Source organism: Psammomys obesus, unplaced genomic scaffold (assembly GCF_907164565.1).
Source record: "Psammomys obesus unplaced genomic scaffold, mPsaObe1.curated_primary_1811, whole genome shotgun sequence".
Lineage (NCBI taxonomy): Eukaryota > Metazoa > Chordata > Mammalia > Rodentia > Muridae > Psammomys > Psammomys obesus.
In genome coordinates this window covers 830,174-840,363 of record NW_026588368.1, presented here as the reverse complement: position 1 = coordinate 840,363, position 10,190 = coordinate 830,174, and the positions used below count along the sequence as shown (strand labels likewise).

Sequence of the window (10,190 nt, the reverse complement as noted above, 5' to 3'; positions counted from 1 at the left end):
ACACACACACACACACACACACACACACACACACACACACACACACAGAAAGCTGGAGGCAGGAACTGGCCAAGAACACTGAGAGCTTTAGGCACTACCAGAAGCTGAGCTTGTCGGCAGAGGTCCTCCGTGCCATCCACAGGGAGGCAGCCCTGCCAACACCTGCATTTTGGACTTTTGGCTTCTAGAACTGAAGATCTATTTCTGTTGTCTTAAGTCACTGGGTCTGTGGTCCTTTGGGCCGGCAGCTGAAGGACACAGCCATGGGCTGAGGGAGCATTTCTGGCCCCTCACACTGCAGACACTGCAGTGGTGATGAGCAACGTTTCTCAGGGAGGTGGGACTCCCCCGTCATCTACAGAGCGAGCCTGATTAGGAGGGGTCCTCACAGCCCCTACCCTCTTTCTGAATCCTAGCCTTGAGTGCAGTGCCCTGTGCACCGCGGCCAGGCTCTAAGTAAGTCCCACTCCAAGCCTAGCCTGGGAGCCCCTCCCCATACTATGCTTGCCAGCAGGGCACAGGGTCGCCAGGCTGCCATTGCGAGCTAGAAAGTGTGACCATCACTGTGGACTCGGCAAGGGTCTGGGATCTGAACTAGAGCATACAGACAACGAGGTTTGGGATGAAAGATACCTGTTCTGTTTCAGGAGCAAGCAGTGTGCTGTTTAGTTTTACATCAACCTGACACAAGCTACAAGTTATCTAACAGGAGGGAATCTCAATAAAGAAAATGCCTCTGTAAGGTCCGGCTGTAGGCAAGCCTGTAGGGCATTTTCTTAATCAGTGAGGGAACACTAGCCCATTGTGGGTGGTGCCATCCTTGGGCTGGTGGTCCTGGGTTCTATAAGAACACAGACTGAGCAAGCCATGGGGCGCATGCCAGTGAACAGCACTCCTCCATGGCCTCTGTCTCAGCTCCTGCCTTCAGGTTCCTGCCATGTATGAGTTCCTGCCCTGACTTCCTTCTATGATGAACTGTGATGTGTAAAAATAAATCAAATAAACTCCCTTCTCCCCAAGTTGCTTTGGTCATGGGTTTTTATCACAGCAAGACAATATGGCCATTAAGACAAGGGGCTTACCCTGTAGCCCAGGCTAGACTAGAATTCATTATGTAGATCAAGTTGGCCTTGTGCTCACAGCAATCCTAATGTCTCAGTGCTGATATCACAGGCCTGAGCCACCACTTGGTCCCGGTCATATCAAGGGCCCACTAAGTCTAGGTTACAGAGAGATGCAAGGTCTGGCCTTGATGTCCTGGAACTGACTCTGAACCCAAGCCTGTGAGAGATGGCACAGAGAAGGGGGCCACAGGCTCACTACTGGGGGCGGTAGAGGGGATGTAGAGGGGAAAATCTGGGAGAGGTCCCGCATGGGCAGGACCATGGATATGCTGGGATTAGCTGGGCATCATATGGGTGTCTGTGGAGTCAGGGGGAATGCTTCCAAAATGTCTAAGAGCTGTTGACAAGGGCTTCTGTGGAACCCTTTGACCCTGTAGTGTAAAGCGAGGCAGGACCCACACCGGCTGGGAGGGGAACCCAAGTCCCAGCATCTCAGGACTTTAAAACACAATGTAGACATGACAACAGTTGGTGTTTTGGGAGAGTAACCTGATGGGATTTAAGCCACATTAAGTTCAGACTCAGTTTTCAAGCATTATCTACTAACAGGAGAAAACAAAGGTACAAGGGTCGTTATCACAGACTACCTAACCCTAGACCCCAGAAGACACAGCTGCACCAAAGCCAAGGCAACCCTCACTTACTTCTCCGAGGTGATTATAGGCATGTCTGTCTGCACACCTGGAACAGAAAGACGTTCTATTAGTTCCAGACAGACTTCCTTAGAGGGAACAAACCTCACTAACACCCTAAGACAGGTAAGTTCAAGATCCACACAGTCAACACACAGCTGGATGGCGACTGTGTCTATCGGCCACAGGCAGCCCCCGGCCACCGTCCTTCATGCGCTCACACCCTCCTGCTGGCTCAGATGGACCCTCAGAGCCCCAGGTCAGAAGCACAAGTATGTGAGGGGAAAGCTCCTCCATCGGAATGCTCAGGCTGTGTGTGTGAGCTTAGCTTTCCTCTTCCCTTCTCTGTGGCTGGAGAGACCCTTGATGGTGGTGTGGTTTGGGGTACAGAGCTGGGGGGTCCAGCTCCAGCTCTGGGTGTCAGGTAGGACAAGCCCTTTCCTCTAAAGTGTCTCTCAGGTCATTCAATAGTTCAGCTTTTACTCCTAGTCCCCCCTCATTCTGCCTTTAGGAAAGTTCTCTCCTTCCCCAAACTCAGCCTTGTGGCGGTTTAAAAGAGAACAGCCACCACAGGCTCATAGATTTAGATTTTTTCTTGGTCACCAGGAAGTGGCACTATCTGAAAGGATTAATAGGTGTGGCCTTGTTAGAGGAAGTGTGTCACTGGGGGCAGGCCTTGAGGTTTCAAAAAGCCCAGAGCCTTTCTCTTCCCACTGCCTGTGGATCTTGACATAGAACCCTCAGCTCCTGTTCCAGCATGTCTGCCTGCATGCTGCCATGCTTCCCATCGTGATGATAACTAAACCTCTGAACTGTAAGCCAGCCCCAACTAAATGCTTTCTTTTATGAGAGTTGCTATGGTTATGGCGTCTCTTCACAGCAACAGAACACTGACTGAAATACGGCTCATCTGTAGGCGGAAGGCTTGACAGGAGGCTGCTCAGCTTGACACCTAGGGAGGAGACAATGAATCTGCTGAGAAGGACAGATGGATTCTGGGGTGGTTTATGAAGCAGAGGTACTCTGACAAGAGAAAATGGACAAAGTCTCTTCCATGAAGGCTGAACAGTGGGTGACTGTTGCTTAAGACAGCTACTGCCAGGGTAGTTATATACCAATTGGATACACCTAGTCAATTGATTAAAAGAAAAAAAAAGGCAGTTATTTATTTATCTATCTTGAGACAGGGTCATATTATTTAGCCTGGCTATCCTTGAACTCACTGTTGCCTGCCTCTGCCTACAGAATGCAGGGATTAAAGGTGTGTACCGTTGTGAACAAAAATCTTATTTCTGTGTGTTTATGTGTGTGCGCATCTGCACAAGCTAGAAGATGTAGTGTGACCCCCTGGAGAGTGGGTTCAGAGAGTTGTGACTGGGGAGCAGGGCTTGGGCTTTGGGTAAAAACAGTAAGTGCTCTTAAAAATAGTAAGTGTTCTTTCCAGCCCCAATATTTCTACAAAAGAAGGATTACTTTGAAATACTTAGATTTTGTCATCGATGGCCTTTCCAAGGCAGATCTACAAAGCCTGACCTCTATCCTGGGCCCTACCGCACCTCTTTTGCCTTTTGAGTTCTTGAACTTTCTGTCCAGAGACAAGACTGCCACTGTTGAAGGAGCTGGACCACAGCCTATAAGCCACTCTAATGTGTGTGGGATTTAATATATTTATTATTTATTACCATTGGATATATATATATATATGAATAGCTCCCACATATATACATATATATCTTATATATACATGCTGTCCTGTTCCTCTAGAGAACTCTGAGTAACACAGGGTCCAGGAGATCTAAGTCAGTTCACAAGGATCATGGCAAGTGCTTTTATCTGCCAACCTGTCTCACCACCAGCCCCACGTTAGTATGTTTCACAGTGCCATGGTTAATGTAAATTCCACATCTGCAAATAAAATACCAAGCTCATTCTGATAGTAACATGGGTGGCAAAACTTCCTACACACGGCATCCTGCCAGGCAAGGCCTAACAAAAAAGCCCAAATAACTTCCTGTCTCTTGAGGAGCAAGGACTGAAGTCAGGGCCCTGTATTGTGAGTAAGACTTTTAGCTCCAGAAGGGAAACTTTTTTTTTTTTTTAAATTTTTCTTTTTCTTTTTAGTTACAATTTGTTAACTCTGTGTCCCAGCTATATCCCGTTCCCTCATTCCCTCCCCCTCCCCAACTCCCTCCTTGGTCTCCTCCCTGCCCCTTTCCAAGTCCACTGATAGGGGAGGACCTCCTCCCCTTTCATTTGACCCTGTTTTATCAGGTATCTTCAAGGCTGGCTGCAAAGTCCTCCTCTGTGGCCTAACAGGACTGCTCCTCCCCTGGGCGGGGGGAGGTCAAAGAGCCTGCCCTTGAGATCCTGTTAGAAATAGGCCTTGTTCCCCTTACTTTGGAAAACTACTTGGTTACTGAGCTACCATGGGCCACATCCGAGCACAAGTTCTATGTTATATCCATAGATGGTCCTTGCTTGAGGGAAACACATTTTCAAGAACCATAAGGATCCTCTTGCTGGCACATGGGAGATCCTGAGCTTAAGGCCAGCCTGGGCTAGTAGTGAGACATTCTAAGAAAACCCTAATACAGAACATATAGCTGTTTTGATACAATCCTTGTAGCTGCTCTTCCAGGAAGACACACTGTCGGTGTTGCCTCTTTTCCAGAACTTAACATCTTACCAGGGCATGTAGGCGCCGAATGACAGCTGCATGGCTTACCTTTCCACTTGGCAGCCAACTTGGGATTGGAGATGGTGAAGTTCGGGCGACTTCTTGAAAGAATGCCTTTTCCAAAGTAACCCTTCGGAGAAGAAGACATGGTTGATGCTTGGTTGGTGGGCGCGCAACTGCAGCAGGGCAGAGCTGTTCATCGGCCTCGTGTTTCCCTGATTCTCTAATGAACACACATTCCCACTTCTCTGTGTGTGTGCAGCGCGCACACGTGCATGCCTTGTACGTCGGCGTTCGTGCCCGTGTGTGCCCATGTATGTGTAGGGGCACATATGGGAGTGCAGGTGTATGTAGGCATGTATGGGAGCGAAGGCACATGTGAGCACATGCCTGCGTGTGGTCAGCGTTGACTGTTTCCCATGGATGCTGGCGTCTCAACTTAGGTCCTTGTGTACTTTATTTCTGCGTTTATTCTGTAGCCCCAAGGCTCTCAGCACCAGCTCATCTATCTCCTGGTGCATCGCTCTGGCTTGTGTCTGGTATCCTGGAGGCACCCGAACAGGCAGGGGCAGCTTCTTCTCACACGTGGCTCAGGAACTCAGTGTGCCTGGGAGTGGGAGCTGTGCCCACTGCAGACAAAGGCCTTCTTGGATTTTTTTTCCTATTCTGGAATGGAAGTGTCCCTCTCTTTCCTGCTGGTTCCCCCCAGATACATACTTTCCCTGCTTTTGATTGTAAATAAACAGAAAAAAAAAATAACAACAAGATAATCAAAAATTATCCAGCATGTGAAAAGCCTCATTTCACCATATACATTGTGAAGGCTTCAGCAGGGAGCTGTAGGCAGACAGGACCCAACAAGGCCCTAGTGCACCAGGGCCCCAGGGCTGAGGCCACTGACCTTACTGTAAACTCTAGAGAAGATAGAAGAGGGCAGGATGCCATCAGCTGTCCTGAGCTGGGAGTGGGAACAGTTTTCAGTGTCACAGCTATGTACCTTCCAGTGGGGAAGGCAGGTACAGTTCGGAGGTAGAATCCCAGGCCCTTGGCCCAAACCCAGCACCAAACCAACCAACCAAACAAACACTAAAACTGGACTGTGGTGGTAGGAAACTACTCTACAACTTTATAATGTCACTGAACTAAAGGTACCCTTAGGAGGAGTGATCTTCATAGTTTTAAGCTATACCTCAGACTGCTCAAAAAAAAAAAATCACTTTTTAAGATTCATTCATTTAAATTGTATGTCTATCAGTCTTTTGCCTGGATGTATGTCTATCTGTATACCATGTGTGCCTGGTGCCTTCAGAGGCCAGAAGAGGGTGTTGGATCATCTGAGACTGAAATTATAGATGGTCGTGGACTTCCATAATGGTACTGGGAATAGGACCTGGGGCCCTGGAAGAGCAGCCACTGCTCTTAACTGCAGAGCCATCTCTCCACCAGGCTGGTCCTCCCCACCCCCGTTTTTCGAGACAGAGTTTCTCTGTGTAGCCCTGGCTGTCTTGGACTTGCTTTGTACACAAGGCTGGCCTTGAACTCACAGATGTTCTCTTGCCTCTGCCTCCCAAGTGCTGGGATTAAAGGCATGTGCCAGCATGCCCAGCCAGGCTGGTTTTTAAAATGTCTGAGCAATAAAAAGGATATGGGGGGGGTTGGGGCTGGGGTGCGCCAGGGGAAGCAAGCCACTAGTGTCATTTGAAGCTGATAGCTCCTGGAACTAGAAGCTGTCCTCATCCAGCAAGTCCCCAGCAAGGAGAACAGAGATGTTGGAGACCTTTGCACAGGTCCTGGCTCTTCCTAGGAGCTAGACCCTGTGCCACTGTGTGGTGACCTCTGGGAAGGGTCAGAAGGCAGTGGGGGTGAGCTTCAGTTTTTACTCAGTACCCTTGTTTAACTTACTTGTCTTTAATATACACCGATTCACCCTGTGTGACGTTGGAATGTGGATTTGTGGCTGGGCATGTCTCGTTTTCAGCCTTACTGTGGAGGTCTTAGAACTGCTGCTTATGGTTTTATTCTGGGAGGAGCCTGGAACAGGAAGGGGCTGCTCAGGGTGTCACCAGGAAGGAACCAGAAGCTGTCTGGGCTTACCTTCCCATATAGCTGCTCCATGTCCTCTGCACCCCTCACCACCACATTGTTGCTAATCATTTCAGCTCGGAATATCCGGAATTCCTTCCCCGGCCCTTGGCCCTGCCCGAAGGGGATAGGCAGTGGCGACTCATAGCTCTCATACACTCTTCGTTTCCTCTTCGGCGCACGGAAGACTGCCTCTGCCATTTTTCAAAGGTAACAGGTCTCCAGAGGCGAGAGGGGGACCAGTCAGTAACCACAGACCAACAGGGCCAGCACACTCAGAACCAGATTTACATGGTCTCTGGGGGAAAGCAGAGTATTTGTAAAAACAATGAACTAGAAGACGCCATGTAACAGGGCCACGATCGCACTGATTGGTCACCAGGGGGATGTCAGACAACAAGACCTCCAAGGAGCCCGTGCTATCATCTCTGCTGGAGCTGGTGACACCAGGCCTAGCCACAGGCTCTAAGAATCCCTGCCCTTAAGGAGAACATACTTTCTTTTCTGTGACCAACAGACATTCAGTGTCTCCTGGGAAATGCTAACACTCAGAGGTACTGGGGATACAAAGATAAAACCAAGAACGTGTCCTCAGCAGGCTGGGTCTAGGCAGAGCTCTGCCTTCTGAAGAGCAACCTTAAGATACATCATACACCCCGGGGCAGTCAGTTCTGAGGGGTTCTGTTTAGTTTTCTGTTTGCTTTATTGAAACAGGGTTTCTTGTAGTCCTGGCTGAGCCTGGGTTTACCATGTAGGTGGGGATGGCCATGAACTCCTGGTCCACTGCCTCTACTTCCAAAATGCTGAGATTTGGGGTGTGAGTCACCATGCCTGGTTCCCACTTTTAAAGGAAATCAGTGAATCACAGCAGGGACACTGTCATTGAAGGGCCAATCACGTTCCATCGAATGCCAGTAGGTGGGTGCAGAGACTCCCACTAGACTGGCCGTGCTGTACTCTCCGCTGTGTGCTAGCTTCCACAACGCTGTTGCTTAGCTGTAAAACACTGGGCAAAAGTCCCGAGGCCTCTGGGCTTTAGCTTCTCTGTAGAGGGGGAGAAAAACCCGCTCCTCAAAGCCATGGCTCATAGTGTTTGGGACAGGACCTGGCACAGCGGCACCACCTGTACGCTGGTGGTTACAGTTATGAAGCGAGTGCCGGCAATGCCATTTTATAGTCAAGGCAACATCTGGGTCAGGGAGGCCTATAAAGGGCCCTGTGAATGATGGCACCGCATAACTGCAGGGCCGTGGGGTCCAGAGTGCAGGCTCTCTTTGCGGGTCTGTGCTCAGGCACAGGCTGCATCTGTACACTATGGTCTGAGCAAGATGCTGCACACCCACTAACCAGGTAAGAAATTACCTAGGAGCCAAGGAAGACAAAGTCAAGACCTCTCTGCTCTGGGTCTTACCCTGACTCTTAGGAGACAAAACAAATGACACACACACACACACACACACACACACACACACACACACACACACACGCAAGTTAGATGTAACACAGGGCTGCTGCCAGCTAATGGCAGAAAGACTGCTGGACCACAGCCCATCCATGCAAATGCATACACTCCAACTGACAGACAGATGCTGCTGTCAGGTGTTTGTATGTGTGTGTGTGGGATTTGGACCTGCAGCTATCTAGGGTCAGGTCTGCACAGGACTTAAACTGAGAGGTTACATGGAGCTTAAAGTCAACCACATGTCCTCTCACAAAGGACAAAATACAACTGAGGATCTGGGTGCCCTTGCCTTCAAACCAGCATCCATCAGGCAATAGAGATTTTCGCCTGAGGAGGTTGGTGGCTCTAACATTTTAATGACTATTAGAAAGAAATGATGTGGTAGGAACACTGGCTGCTCTTTTAGGGGACTCAGGTTCCATCCTCAGCACCCACATGGCGGCTCACGACCATCTGTAACTCCAGTGCCAAGAATCCAATGCCCTTTTCTGGCCTCTGTGGGCACTGCAGGCATGTGGTGCACAGACATGGCATACAGGCAGGATGATGACGACGATGATGATGATGACAAGCCTTAGCCAAGGTGTGATGACAGCTTCACGGAACTTCTCATGAAGCCAGGAACTTCAATAAGGACAGAGAGAAACACAGACCAAGGAAGAGCTGGAACAGCTGACAAGTGGACGGCAGAGTTAAGTGCACTGCACGCACGTCCAGAAGACCTGGGCTCAATTCCCAGCATGCACGTGGTGATTTACACCCACCTGCAACTCCAGTTCCAGGGGATCAGATAACCCTCCTCTGGCTTCCTTGGGGAGACAAGGACTCAGTGTTGCATGTCGTAGCGCAGATACATATATGCAGGTATATATGCACAGGGTAGAGCAGACCAGGTCAGTGGTCTGGAGGACTGGATGCAGAGGCGGTTACTTGCTTTTTCCTACTGCTGGGGATTGAACTCAAGGTCTGGCTCATTCAAAGAAAGGGACCTATCGGAGGAGTCACAGTCCCAGCCATAGTCCCAGCCCAACCACTGCTCTTATTCCCACTGTACAGGTGAGAAGAGATTCAGGGGCTGAATGTACCTGCAAAGATTGTTACTCTTCACTTCCCAAACCCGGCATGCCCTATGCCAAAGCACCACAAAGCATATTTCTGTTCATCAAAAGCAGGGTCCGTCCTTTATTCTTCCCTTGATCTGCTAGCCTAATTTTCATTAAAAAAAAAAAAAAAATGGTTTTGCTGACACAAGGTCTTGCAATACAGCTTTGGCTAGCTTGAAACTCATTTGTGTTCCTTCTGTTCCTGCCTCCTAAATGCTGTGGCTATAGGCATGAACCATCACAACCAACGGTCAACCCAAACCCTTTTAGATGCTTCTAAATGTCAATCCAAGCACTAACCATAAAGAAAGGGGTGGAGGCAAAACTCACCCGTGGTCTCTTAGCACTTATTTTGTTTACTTTCTGAGATGGGCCACACGTGGCGCGGGCAGGCTTCAAACTTGACACATAGCTGAGGATGGCCTTAAAAACAGCTGACCCTCCTGCCCCCACCTCTCAAACGCTGGGATTACAGGCGAGCAAAAGCACGCTTGGTTTGATGCGGTGCTGGGAACAGAAACACGCTGCCAACTGGGCCCCCTCTTCAGCCCTCGTGGGCTCCTGATTATTTGAAAACACACTCGTATCCGTGTTCCCCACTGCACAGCTCCTGGACCGTGCAGGGCTGAGGGCCACGGCAGACCAGCTTGGGTCTGGGGCAGCCGGCACTAGTCAACGAGAGCGCAGCGCTCCGCAGCCCGCGGGACGCCGTGCCCAGGGGCGCTTGAGTGACAGCCAGCCCCGATCCCACTCGCGCCACAGGCCGCTCACACTCCGGGCACAGAACACACGGGGCACGCCGGCTCCCGACCTCCCGACAGCCTTACCTTCCCGCAGCAACGCGCGCCCCCTTACCAGGCAACCTGAGGGCGGAGCAGCAGCCGTCAAGCAGTGCGGTCGCAAAAACAGGCGCGCGCAGCCGTAGAACTGACCGGCCCGCGTTCTAGCGCAGCGCGCCTGCGCACAGTATAGCAGCTGTTTCATGTAATGAGGTCGAGCGAGTAATATATCGCGCTGTAATCCTTACAGCAATCCCACAAAATCCTTTCTTTTTTTTCATTTGAGGTTTCACAGGTCTCACTGTATAGCCTTTGCCTGAAATTCACTATG

General features: G+C 50.1%; 1 protein-coding gene across 2 annotated transcripts in view; it reads right to left on the bottom strand.

Moving 5' to 3' along the window:
* The window catches only part of Tsen2 (tRNA splicing endonuclease subunit 2), a 34,527-nt gene extending 24,572 nt beyond the window's left edge, over positions 1-9,955 (bottom strand). Inside the window, exons 1-5 of one of the 2 annotated variants that reach the window (XM_055604220.1) lie at positions 9,908-9,955; positions 9,063-9,183; positions 6,528-6,813; positions 4,482-4,563; positions 1,769-1,805 (exon numbers count right to left, since the gene is read on the bottom strand). In XM_055604220.1, coding sequence (XP_055460195.1) covers positions 1,769-1,805; positions 4,482-4,563; positions 6,528-6,716 — 308 coding nt within the window. In that variant the 5' untranslated portion in view covers positions 6,717-6,813; positions 9,063-9,183; positions 9,908-9,955. The remainder of the gene's footprint in view (positions 1-1,768; positions 1,806-4,481; positions 4,564-6,527; positions 6,814-9,062; positions 9,184-9,907) is intronic. The other variant, XM_055604221.1, reaches the window with a different exon arrangement.
* Positions 9,956-10,190: the final 235 nt, after the last annotated feature.